This window comes from Lethenteron reissneri, chromosome 9 (assembly GCF_015708825.2).
Source record: "Lethenteron reissneri isolate LAM-NWPU_2019-01 chromosome 9, ASM1570882v1, whole genome shotgun sequence".
Taxonomy (NCBI): domain Eukaryota; kingdom Metazoa; phylum Chordata; class Hyperoartia; order Petromyzontiformes; family Petromyzontidae; genus Lethenteron; species Lethenteron reissneri.
The window spans coordinates 9292105-9304385 of record NC_083787.1 but is presented as its reverse complement, the minus strand read 5'-3'; the positions used below and the strand labels follow the sequence as shown (position 1 = coordinate 9304385).

At 54.4% G+C, this 12281-nt stretch overlaps 1 protein-coding gene across 5 annotated transcripts in view; it reads right to left on the bottom strand.

Moving 5' to 3' along the window:
- Positions 1–12281, bottom strand: part of LOC133339599 (telomerase protein component 1-like) — a 57678-nt gene that overhangs the window by 5564 nt on the left and 39833 nt on the right. For all 5 annotated transcript variants that reach the window (XR_009754754.1, XM_061547727.1, XM_061547740.1 and 2 more), the window contains exons 34-49: positions 11841–11958; positions 11188–11312; positions 10907–11006; positions 10144–10299; positions 9356–9568; positions 8583–8757; positions 6919–7158; positions 6075–6235; positions 5829–5936; positions 5296–5403; positions 4632–4773; positions 3231–3322; positions 2790–2922; positions 1229–1386; positions 458–588; positions 106–276 (exon numbers count right to left, since the gene is read on the bottom strand). Coding sequence is in view for 4 of the 5 variants with exons in the window: in XM_061547727.1 (XP_061403711.1) it covers positions 106–276; positions 458–588; positions 1229–1386; positions 2790–2922; positions 3231–3322; positions 4632–4773; positions 5296–5403; positions 5829–5936; positions 6075–6235; positions 6919–7158; positions 8583–8757; positions 9356–9568; positions 10144–10299; positions 10907–11006; positions 11188–11312; positions 11841–11958 (2331 nt within the window). In the remaining variant the exon portion in view is untranslated. The remainder of the gene's footprint in view (positions 1–105; positions 277–457; positions 589–1228; positions 1387–2789; positions 2923–3230; positions 3323–4631; positions 4774–5295; positions 5404–5828; positions 5937–6074; positions 6236–6918; positions 7159–8582; positions 8758–9355; positions 9569–10143; positions 10300–10906; positions 11007–11187; positions 11313–11840; positions 11959–12281) is intronic.

Sequence of the window (12281 nt, the reverse complement as noted above, 5' to 3'; positions counted from 1 at the left end):
TCGTTGAGCTGTCGTTTGTGGCCAGGTCACTTCTGAAAAAGAGCTATATAGCTCAGTGGGACCTTATCTGGTGAAATAAACATCTTTAAAGCAGTAGGCCCCCACCGTGTGGTCCTCCTGGCGGTGACGGAGAGGGGCCGTGAGCTGAGCAGCAGCGCCTGGCCCGCGGCGTCTCCCGCCAGGACGGCGCCGACGCCGCCGCCCCCTCCCTTGCCGCAAGCCTCCCACGTGGCGGCCATCGACACGAGCGGAACCTCGACTTCCAAGCTGTGCAAGCTGGGTTCCAGCGCAGAGAGGAGAAGCCACAGCCGTTACCACTCCGCCGCAACCAATTGGCCGATTAGATGCGCAACGTTTCGCCAAGCACCGCTGGGACAAGATCCAGAAAGACTTACAGTGAATGCTTACAGAGCACACTCGATTACCGGCACGCTCGCTTACCGGCACGCACGCTTACCGGCACAACACCTCCACACGGTCCCCTGGCAGAATCCTCCAGCAGCACACCTGTCGGTCCATTCCTGCCGTCAGGAACGTTTCCTCCGCCCGCTCCGGGAAGCACACGCAGCTCACTGCTCCGTCGTGAGCCTGCGAGCACCGGCGCACACGGCCACCACGATCACCGCCACTCGCTCCCGGTTTGCGACATTCTAAAAGTTCTGATAATGATGCACAGCTGGCCTGGAGCAAACTGTCCACGAAAGAAAATTCCTGCCCTCTCATCATCCTCCTCTTAACTGCCGCCACGCAGTTAAGGTTCCTGTCTCGATCAACTGTGTTCATTTCAAGGTCTGCGCGTCTGTATATTTGTCTTGTGTTGATGTCTGTGTGTCTATGTGTGTTGTTAATTATTATGTGTCTATGTGTGTTGTTAATTATTATGGAGAGCGGTAGTGTAGCGGTTAGCGCGCTGCGCTATGAACCTGGCGACCTGGATTCGATTCCCGCTCACGGCTAACACCAGTGACGATTATCTGAACCGGTCCTGGGCCTCCCCTAGGTCGACTCAGCCTAAAATGAGTACCTGGTGCGGTGCATAAACATCGCCACTGGGGAGACAAAGGCGGTCGGGCGTGGTGCTGGTCACCCACCCCCTCGTGTGCCGTTCCGGCCTTTATAGGTGCTCGCTAACAGCACTTGCTCCTTCAGTCTGTTAAGGCTATACGGAGGATCTTTTTTTTTTTATCTTTGTTGTTAATTATTGTATTTCACTCCCCGCAGCCCTCACCTGCACCGCAGCGCTTGGGGCGAGCGCGGGGCCCGAGCAGCGGCTCCACAGCAGCACATGGCCGTCCTCGGCCCCCGACACCACGTGGCGCCCCCCTGGGGACGCCTGCACTGCCGTCACCGCGCGCTGGTGCCTGCAGGGCAGCGTGCTGGCGGCGGCTACAACAGCAACAATGCGCCATGCAAACGTACATGCACGGGCGCACGCGCACACAAACGCACGCACACGCGCACACGCACACACACGCCCATGACTCATCAAGTCTCCACGAATGAAAATGGCCGTTAAACCCGGAATCCGGACAGCAGGCAGGGGTTGAGCGAGAGCCCCACAGTCAGGAGGTTGCGAGTTCAACTCCTGGCTGGGGGTTTGCTCAGCCCATCATTCCTCTGAGGTTGCTAAGGTGAGGAACACTTTGTGGGGAAGTCAACAATGGGTTTCCTATGGATGGACGCACCCCCGTCAGATGAATGTGGAATTGCCACCACCGGCACCGGGATCTGAACGTAGATGACCGCCGCCTCAATCGTCACTTAATAGGGAAATCACTTTCACGACTTTATTTAGAATTAATTTCTAAATTCCGGCAGGTATTTGGCCAAAGGCAATTTACAACCTCTAAAAATACATGGACGGAATTCGGTGTTTTGTATACCTTTAAAGCACAAAGGTACAGGGTGTTTCAAAAAGATGGACCAGATTTTAAATCGCTATATCTCTGCAACCACGAACCACCCATGAATGAAACTCTTACCACTGGAAAGGGCGGGGCATAGAGAGTGCGGGGCATAGAGAGGGCGGGGCATAGAGTTTCAAATGATTACTGCTAGATGCCTCTCCCAGCGCACAAACAGCCCCTAGCCTCAGTCATTCTCTGCCTCAACGTTGGATAGGTCGCACGGGACCCCAAGACTTGGCGCTACACTCTTGGCCCCCAAGATCCCCAGACATCACACCCTGCGACTTGTTCTTGTGGGGATACGTCAAAGACCGTGTTTTTGTGCCACCATTAGCGACTAATCTGGATGACCTCAAAAACAGAATCACGGCAGCGGTGACTTCAGTGGAAGAAGACACTTTGAGAGGCGTTTGGGACGAATTCAACTATCGTCTTGATGTTGTCCGTACAGCAGGTGGAGGGCACATAGAGCATTTATAAAATGGTTAGGAAAACTTGATAACTCATTAAACCGTTTGTAACTTTTCGTGTAATTGTAACATGTTGCCATCGTGAAATATACTGCTTTGAAATTGGGTCCACACCCTGTATATCTAGACACTGGAATGTTGACCGGAAATGCTATTCTAATTGCCGACTTGGTGTCACCTGTGCAACAGCCATGTTATTTGGCCCAAGGAAGGAAGAGACGGCAAGATAAAGAGGCATCAACAACACTGACCCACAACAACCGTGAACGCTGTGCACGCACAATTCACAGTGGCGGTGACGCAACGTGGGGTCCCGTTCACCACCAGGCCTCCATGATCGCGATGAACAACTGTTGGAATGCCCGACCCTGACCAACCAGGGCGGAGCGGATGGGGAATGCCGGTGTCTCACCGGGCAGAATGCGGAGTTGCCACATCTTGACGGAGCCATCCTTGGAGGCAGAGAGGGCGCAATTGGAGAGTGCTGTTACAGCCAGAGCCTGCACTGGGCCTGAGTGTTCGCTCAGAGACGCCAGCTCGCTGCCCTGAGGCCGGACAAACAGCCGGGGGGGGGAAGGGGGGGGCGTGGTCACAGCCTCGGTGCACACAACATCGCTAACACGTTCTCCCCTCTGCCAGATCGCGCTGCAGCTGCATTGAAGATTCGCAGCGGCCTCCGAGATCTGCCCTGACGGTCCCCCAGCGTCTCCTCTCAGGTCTGCTCTGCCATTGAATGGGCACGAGAAGGCGTTCTCGAACACAGGGTGATGCACTGCTCGCTACAGAGTTCTGCTACGCTACTGCGTGCGAGCAGACAAGCGCGCCACGGGGCCAGGCAGCGCGAGCGACGCACCATGAGTGGGGCCCAGATCCGCACGGTGCTGTCGTCGCTGGCGGAGGCCGCACGCAGTGCCTCGGAGAGCGCCTCCTCCCCCGGCCGCTTCCCTGCGAGGCACCGCGGCATCGAGCACGGTCAACAACTTGGCGGGGAAAAAAAACATCGCAAAAAGTTTACGTTTGACAATAGATATTCGGCTCAATTGAGCAGTGAGGCAATGCTCATTTGTCCTTTACAGCCCTGAACCAATGGTGGAGATTCCACCGTGCTGTTGACTTCTCCACAAAGTGGAACTTATTTTATCAACCGCAGAGGGATGATGGAGTGAGTTAACCCCCAATCAGGATTTGAATTGCAACTTTCTGCTTGCAAGCCACTCACTTTACCAAACAGATGAAACCGAATGAGGTCATTCCAGAGCAACCTCGTGTGGTGTTAACGGCCCTCAACGTGGTCCAATCAGTCCCACAGTAGTCACCACTATCAACCATGAGCCACAAGGGCCATGTGTTTGTTAATAAGGAAAATAACAATTATAATAATTTAGAATAATTTGTCAATTCACTGCTGGACAAAGGCCTCCCAACTACTTTTACGTTACGGGGTTGTTTTTATTATACTGCACCATGCTGGGCAGTGCAGGTTGGTGAAGAGGAGGCGGGCCTAACCCTGGTCCAAACGTCGGTGATCGGGTTCGTAGAAAAGTGCACTAACCGCCGTGTAACTGATCCTCCCCTCGTGTTTAGTTGTGGGGAGCAGGTAGCACAGCGGTTAGCGCTGCGATATGAATCCGGCGACCCGAGTTCGATTCCAGCTCACGGCCAACACCAGTGATGATTATCTGAACCGTTCCTAGGGCTCTCCTAGGCCGAATCGGTCCCAAATGAGTACCTGGTGCGGCGTTAAACATTGCAACTAGGAAAAGAAATGTGACCGGGTGTGGTGCTGTCCATCCACCCCCTCGTGAGCCGTGCCGGCCTTCATAGGTGCTACCCGCTAACAGAACTTGCCCCTATAGTTTGTAAAGCCTATACAAAGGGATCTTTGTGTTTGTTATTTTTGGCTGATGTAAGAAACGGATTGCACATGACACACAATACACACGTGCACCGTATGAACACAACACTGTCAGCCTTGACACATGATGTAAACCACCAGTTACTGAAGAGAATGCACTGTGGTTATATTCTCTTAAATCACCAACAATAAATTGAGTGCATATGATTAATCAACAGGAACCAGTGAGACAGAGACAACTGTAGACTGGTTTCGTCCTTATTGGGATTCATCGAGAGGGTACACTACATGTTCTGATGAGATGGCTTTGCTCGTCATTCCCAAATTCAAACAAAATACGTAGCGGCAGCAGCAGCGGCAGCAGCGCGAAGTTCGGCGCTGGGCCCGGGTGCTGCCTACCTGCACCCTGCTGCTGCTGCTGCAGCCAGACCCAGGCGCCGTTGATGCGCTGCGCATGTGCGGGGATGCACGCGATCTCCTGGCCCGAGCAGCGCCACGCACGGAGCTGCCCATCGGAGCTTCCCGAGAGAATCACCCCGTCCTGGAAAGGAGGAGGACAACCAGACTCGATCAACGGGAGAAACATCTCGACTCACAGCAGTATCTCTCCCCGTGTGCCCGTCAGGTCCTTGAGTGATCACCCAGGGATGCCCAGATCTTGTTGCCAACGATTGCTTCCTGGATCTATCCCTGAATATGCTTGATTGCAAAATTTGTGATAATTGCTCTTCAACTTTGACGGCGAGTGAGCCGAGACGATAACAATTGGTGCATTAAACGCTCGTACACCATGTGACAATTGTATTTGTTTGGCCATGTTGCGTGGTGGAGGGTTGCGTAGAATACATTTGGCCAAAAATGACCCAAACACACCATCCATCGTCACATCCGCACCACGTTCAACCACCACACTGCAAGTCACCAGCAGACTTGCGCTTTCCTTCGCACCGCTCCACTTTGGACTTCCCTCCCAACTTCTCTTTTCGCGGAGCTCGTACGATAATAACGTTGCTCAATTCCAGAGACGCTTTGGGCCTTCGGGGCCTGGGCTCAGCTTACTCACCATGACGCTCACGCAGTTAACAGAGCTCTGGTGGCCCCTCAATTCTCGCCGCAGGTGGCCCGTGCTGGCATCCCACACCTTCACGGTGCAGTCGTTTGAGCAGGACACCTGGAAGATGAGAGGGGGAACCACGCGGCGACACAAAGGCGACGCCTCGAGCTGACAACAACAACACGGCGCTTCCAGAGCTTCCCCTGGAAATGGCTCCAAGGCCACCAATAATTATATTGATGATAATGAAAAACATTTATTATTGCATTTATATGAGGTTCGATTAAATGCCTCAACAACTCAAATCGTCTCACATCTCATCTCAAACATGTGAGGGTGGCACGCTCACAAACAGCGGGTGAATGCACGGTTCCCATCGGGCCACGGTGCTCTCAGCCAGGGCGCTGTGCGGGCAACGTGGTGGTCACGTGACACGCGAGGCAACGCGTGGGAGCTGTGAATTCCTGCCGAAAGCGGAGCGGCGTCACCGCGCGTCGTCATCTCCCAACGACGCAGGTGGCAGACTCGCGCTGAGGACTTACCGCGGTTTCCCCGTCGCGGTCCCAGTGCACGCCCGTCACCCAGTCGCCGTGCGAGCTGGGCACACGCAGCCGGGCTCGGGAGGCTTGCACCTCCCAGAAGACCAGGCTCTGCGCCCCACACACAGCCACACGGTCACATGGCCGCACGGTCACATGGCCGCACGGCCGCACTTTGACTTCTACTGACACACAGCCACTCGGTCACACACTGCTCGCGGCCGTGCTGGGATTGCGATTACTCCATACCCGGTCCTTGCTGCCTGTGAGCAACTGAGAGCCGTCGGGACTGAAGCAGCAGCAGGTGACGGCTCCCTCATGGCCCCACAGCACGCCGCTCGGGGCGCTCGTCACCTCACCCTGGCCGCCGCGAGCCTCCCCGATCGGCCACAGCACCACCATGGCGTCGTCTGCGGAACGATGCGCAGAGCGCGAGGCAACGGCGCCGTGTCTACGCCGATGCTTTTCAGTTTCCATCGTGTACGGTATGCGTATTTGTGTCCGGTATATTTTCCATATGCATTATACTCATTGGAATTTTTTTTAATATGTATAGAACTATTGGGGATCATATTATTTGGGTCTTTCGGTAAAGTCACGCAGATAGGTTCAAAGAAAATAACAAAAAACTACGGTCATCATCAGGAAAAGGGACCGCTTGTGTTGCGATCGAAACGTCGTAGTTTTTTGTCATTTTCCTTGAACCTATCTACGTGACTTTACCGAAAGACCCAAAGAATATTAATTCCTGCAGTCACGAAAGCTTTAAGTCAAGATTTAACTATTGGGGATTTAGAAGCGGTAGTCTGTACATAGACAGTACGCGTGCATTTCACATGAAGGTACCCCAACCAAGTTCATACAGCGTGGGCTCCGATCGACGTTTTGGAAAACGGTTCAGGGCCGTGATCAGGAGATGAGCACCGCATCAGCACTCAACTGGGCAGGAAATCAATTTGGCTTCTACTGACAACGTAAACTTACGCACGAGGCTTCAGACAGCACGACGCACGGGGGTCACGCGACTGCGTGACCTCAACCGACTTTGGCGCGCGGGGCGGCGCGAGGGGTGGGGCGCGGGGGGAACGCGCACCGGAGGCGGCGGCGAGGAAGCGGTCGGAGCAGGCGAGGGCCCGCACGGCGCCGCTGAGGCCCTGCAGCGTCCGGTTCAGGGTCAGGGCCGCCGCGTCGCCCGGGGCCTCCGTGCCGCTGAGCCGCCAAACCTTCACGGAGCCGCCCTCCGAGCCGGACGCCAGTGCCGTGCCGCCAGTGCCCAGCAGCCACACGACGCAGTGCACCGCGTGCGGGTGGGCCTGCACCTCCACGGTGACGCCTAGCAAAGACAGAGGTCCCCCGTGTAGCCTTGAACAGACTGTTGGGGCAAGTGCTGTTCACGAGCGCCTGTTAAGGCTGGCGAGGCGCACGAGGGGGTGGGTGGCTATCACCAGACCAGCCTTTCTTTGTCTCCCGATGTTTAAACATCTTACCAGGTACTCATTTAAGGCTGAGTCAAGCTAGGGAAGGCCCAGGACCGGTTAAAATATTGGCCAATGTTATTCGATGTGAGCATGATCGAACACTGGTCGCCGGGTTTGCAGCACGGTGCCATAACCACTGCACCACCACTCTCCACAACAAACAAAACAAATACGAAGATTCCCCATATAGCCTTAACAAACACAGATTGCGAGGTCATGCACAATCAGTGTTCACTTCACACGTAGATGGTTTTTCGCAGCCAATATTTAACTCGATCATTGCGTGGCCTAACCCAAAATCTATAATGAGTACGATGCTATTATTCTGATTATTTACTCTGGATCTGACGATGGAGGTGTGAGCCATAAGTTAAATGAACACTAAAGTCAAATTCAGCAGCTACAGTTCAGAAAGAGTGAGATCAAAACACTCGTGACTCAAACACTCTTGAGTCTAAGTCAACGAGCCATCCTGCACAAAGGCGACGACGCAACTACAACTGCCGAGTGTTCGATGACCTTGGTTGTGATGAATGCATCTGCCTGGTGTCTGGAACAGCAGCAAGGGGTAGAGACGACTCCGGAAGCCCTACATCACTACTTCGAGACAATACGTGAACTGGAAAAAGAAACCAATGCAACTTACACTGTCGTTAACTTTCACTGACTGAGATCTCATTGAATGAACGCAAGTTTAAAATGTACTTTATATATGCTGTGGTTTTGTTCGTAACATTGTTCAGTGATCTGTCGTTGGAATTTTTACATATAAACATTGGAATAAAAACTGTAAGGAAGCACGTGGGGCAGTGACACGGCCCAGTGTGTCACAGCATTTGCCGCTTGTCGCAGAGGTTTGTGGTTTGAATCCAACAGGCCAACCTGGTAAATAATGAGTGAATTAACCCTACAATACTACGCGCCGTCTACCACACAGTGGACGTTAAAGATCCGACATGTCATTCAAAACGAATGGCCGCTGTGTTCTGGTGTCATTGTCCAAACTTGACAAAATTGTAACAAAAAATTCCGCAAAGTATTAATTTGGGATTGCACACAGCAATCAACGGCCAGTGCCCGCTTCCAGGCCTGGCACCCACGGAGACAGCGGCCCTGAGGGGGTGGAAACTTTGAATGATTGAGACGAGGTGTGACGTAAGGCGCCTGGGAGTTTCTGACTCGCGTAAAGCGTGAAGGTTACAATTCGCGGGCCGACAATGCGCCGAGCAGCCAGCGTGCGTGCCCTGCCGCGGCGCTTGCGGGGGGTGGGGGTGTTCACCCGAGTGGACGCCGTGCACTCGAACGCCGCCGCTGTGCAGCCCCACGGCGAGCTGGGAGCCGTCCGGGCTCCCCGACACGCAGAGCGCCGCCACCACCGCCGCTGGCACCGCGTCCTGTCCCGGGCCGCCCAGTACCGCCACCGGCCGGCCGAGCCCCCCCGTCCACACCCGCACCTGCAGACGAGGGACGGCAGGGCGGTAACGCTCGTGGCCTCGTGGGACACAAAATAAAAACGCCTGGGTTCGATTCACGACGTGGGCGCCTCTCTGTGCCGAGTCGTGTGTCCTCCCCCTGTCATGCATGCGTTTCGTCCGGGTTCTCCCATAGCCAAGACCAAGGCCGTAGCCATGGAGTCAACATTGGGGGGACCAAATCTTCCAGGGTCCCCCCCCCCAGAAAAAAATCTAAATTTGAAAACTAATTTCCTGCCTAAAATATTAAAACATTCACTAACACATAGGATGGACTTTTTATTTATTTTTTACAATAATGTCCAATAATGTATTGTGTTACATTGCTCTGTTTTTCTTTTTTACCTTTTCTTGTTTCATTGTATGTAATGGCAGAGATTAGGGATTAATAAAGTACAACCATAACCACAATCACATAAACAGAAATCTATTTTATAGCACTATATTGGGGGGGACATTTTGAGCATATTTGAATATTGGGGGGGGATGTGTCCCCCCCCCCAACATATATTATAATTACGGCCTTGGCCAAGACACACGCTCGCCGCCGCGTACCTTTACTCACACATCCGTATTTTACCTTGTTGTCATCGCCTCCGGTTAGCAGATAGCGACCGTCTGGGGTGAACTGGACACAGTTCACCGGGCCTTGGTGGCCCAGGTAGGTGCCGAGGACGGTGCCCGACTCAGACGCCCACAATATGACCTCGCCATCCAGGGCAGCCGAGGCCAGGTGCTTGCCGGACGGGCTGTAAGCCACCGCGCGGACTGCTGCACTATGTCCACGCAGAGTCTGGGCGCGGCACGTGGAGCGATCGCACAGGGCAAACGGCGCGCATCACACGGTCAAGGTCAACGGTCATCACAGCCATTCATTGCTACCACTCCTAGCTATCGCTGCTTCCTTCCTTTTGCTAGCTTTTCACTGCTGTTGCACAATTTTGGGCGCGCTGACAATACATATTTGAAACATTTATTCGGTGCAAACTTTTAAAATCAAGCATTTAAATGCCTCTAGTGGCTTGGACTGACTGGTACCAATTCAACTTACGGCAAAGTCCGTGGCACGGGCTGGTGGACGCCTGCGTGAGCGTGCGGATACGCGCGTGTGCACGAGTTTGTGCGCACAGCTCTTGACCAAACATCCCAATATGGGACCACAGAGCTTGGGCGATCGTTGGCGTCAGTTCTGGCCACCTTCCCCGCTCGTCTGTGGCTTCCCACGCGGGAGGAACCGTGCGCGGCGTCGCAAATTCGACCGCAGTGACGTGTGGGACCTGCAAATTTGCGCGAACGACGACGTCGTTATCGTTACTGTCGTGCGCACGACGTTGTGCGAACAGAGACGCGGGAGGGGAGGGCGCTCACGGAAACGCGCCGGAGGTGGAAGACGTCCCACGTGACGAGCGCCGAGTCCCAGCTGCCGGTGACCGCGAGCGCTCCCCGGGGGTGAACGGCGACGCAGGAGAGCGGCCGGCTGGAACTCAGCTCGGCGACGCAACGCCCCTCGGTCACGCTCCAAATCTACACCACGCGCAGAGACGAAGATCCCCCGTATAGCCTTGCCGACTGTCTGGGTGCAAGTGCGGTGATGTTTACACCGCACCAGGTACTCGTTTGAGGCTGAGTTGACCTAGGGGAGACTCAGGACCTGTGCAGATAATTGTCAATGGTGTTGGCCGTGAGCGAGAATCGAACTCTGGTCGCTGGGTTTGTAGCGCAGTGCACGAACCGCTGCTCTACAGAACACGTGCACACACAGCCCGCACTCCAAACCTTCACACAGCCAACCATGAACTAAATCAGTTTTTATAAAATTTGAATCCCTTCAGAAAATGTATTCTGCTCATCACACGGTAGTATGTTGTAGTTCTCGGGCGAACTCTGTAAATCCATGTGCGTGCGCGTGAGGCACAGGTGGTGCATCTGCCAGTCATCTCGGTTATTCAACCCATAACACCTGGGTCTGTGCCGTGACCTCCTGCCACTTTACGCGACAGCCTCAAAGTGCACACCTAGCCCGGGACACAAAGCGCCGTGGTGAGATCACCGCCACATAGTGGCGAATGGCGGCCGCCGCTGCCGTTGCTGTTGTTGGGTAACGTTGGGGGCGGTGGTTTGCGTTGGGCACCTTAAGAGAGCAGTCCCACGACACCGTCAGCACCTGCCTGCCGCAGGCGCTGGGAGCACAGCCAGACACGCGCAGCCTGTGCGCCTGCACGCTCAGCACCCTGCACGCACGCACGGGGAGAGAACCTCAGCGCTAACAGCAGAGCTCCACCGACACCGTTTCTCATGCAGCACAGGGTTACGGCAATCCACGTTTCTCCACGCCGAGCTGCCAGGATGGAGGAGCCGCGTGAGGTCCCCAAAGCTACGCGGGGGCGTTGTGTTTGGAGATCGTAATGCTACCTGTATCCCTCTCGGATGTTCCACGTGGACATCTGTCCATTACTCGTGCCCAAGCAGATGAGGTTTTCGGACAGGAAGCAGCATGCGGAGATGCCTTCACTGTGTGCGGACATGCTCTGCAGCTCCTTTGAGAAGAAAGATATTCGCGATGATAATAGACAAAATATTCACATAAAGAATAAACAATTTTAGTGCCAGTGTTAAAATAAACGAAATAACCCTACATGTCCTGACTTTTGCACCAACCTGTATATAAATATAAAACAATTAAACACTGCTTTATTCTTTGAAATGAACGTGCTGCTGAAACGGGCACAACTTGTTACGTTGTTGGTCAATGATCGCATCCGCCACCCCCCTTGCGCTCAGGCTCAGGGGGGTGGGATGGTTTATGAGTTCCCCCAGTAGTTCATCACTCCCTACCGGCAAACGAATGCCCGACTGTCACCCAGTTGCTACACACTGTGTTATTCCAAGTGAGTAATTTGCAGGTAATTTTTCAATGTTCGCAAAGTCTGGACAACAAAGCCGTCTTCCTCATCACGTATAACTTTCATCTCCTACAACTCTGACGGTGCTGTTTGTTGTTGGCCGCTTGCCGTCTTGGGCCGTTGGGCCCTGCGTGCTCAGTGGGGAGAGGCGGCGGCGCTTGCCTTGCCCGTGTCGATGTGCAGCAGCTGCACGTGCCCCAGGCTGGTCGCCGCGACGACCGCGTCGCCGCGCGCGCATGTCGCCAGGCACCACGGCTCCCCCGCGAAGCCTCCGGTCGTCCTGGAGGCGCGGAAGCAAGCGGAGAAACCCTCGTCGCTCCGCTGATCAAACTCTCGTCAAAACACCGCCCAATCAACAGGAGAAACTCTCGTCGCTTCACTGATCAATCAACAGGAGAAACCCTCGTCGCTCCGCTGATCAAACTCTCGTCAAAACACCGACCAATCAACAGGAGAAACCCTCGTCGCTCCACTAATCAAACCCTCGTCAAAACACCGATCAATCAACAGGAGAAACTCTCGTCGCTCCACCGATCGATCAACAGGAGAAATTCTCGTGGCTCCACCGATCAATCAACAGGAGAAACTCTCGTGGCTCCACCG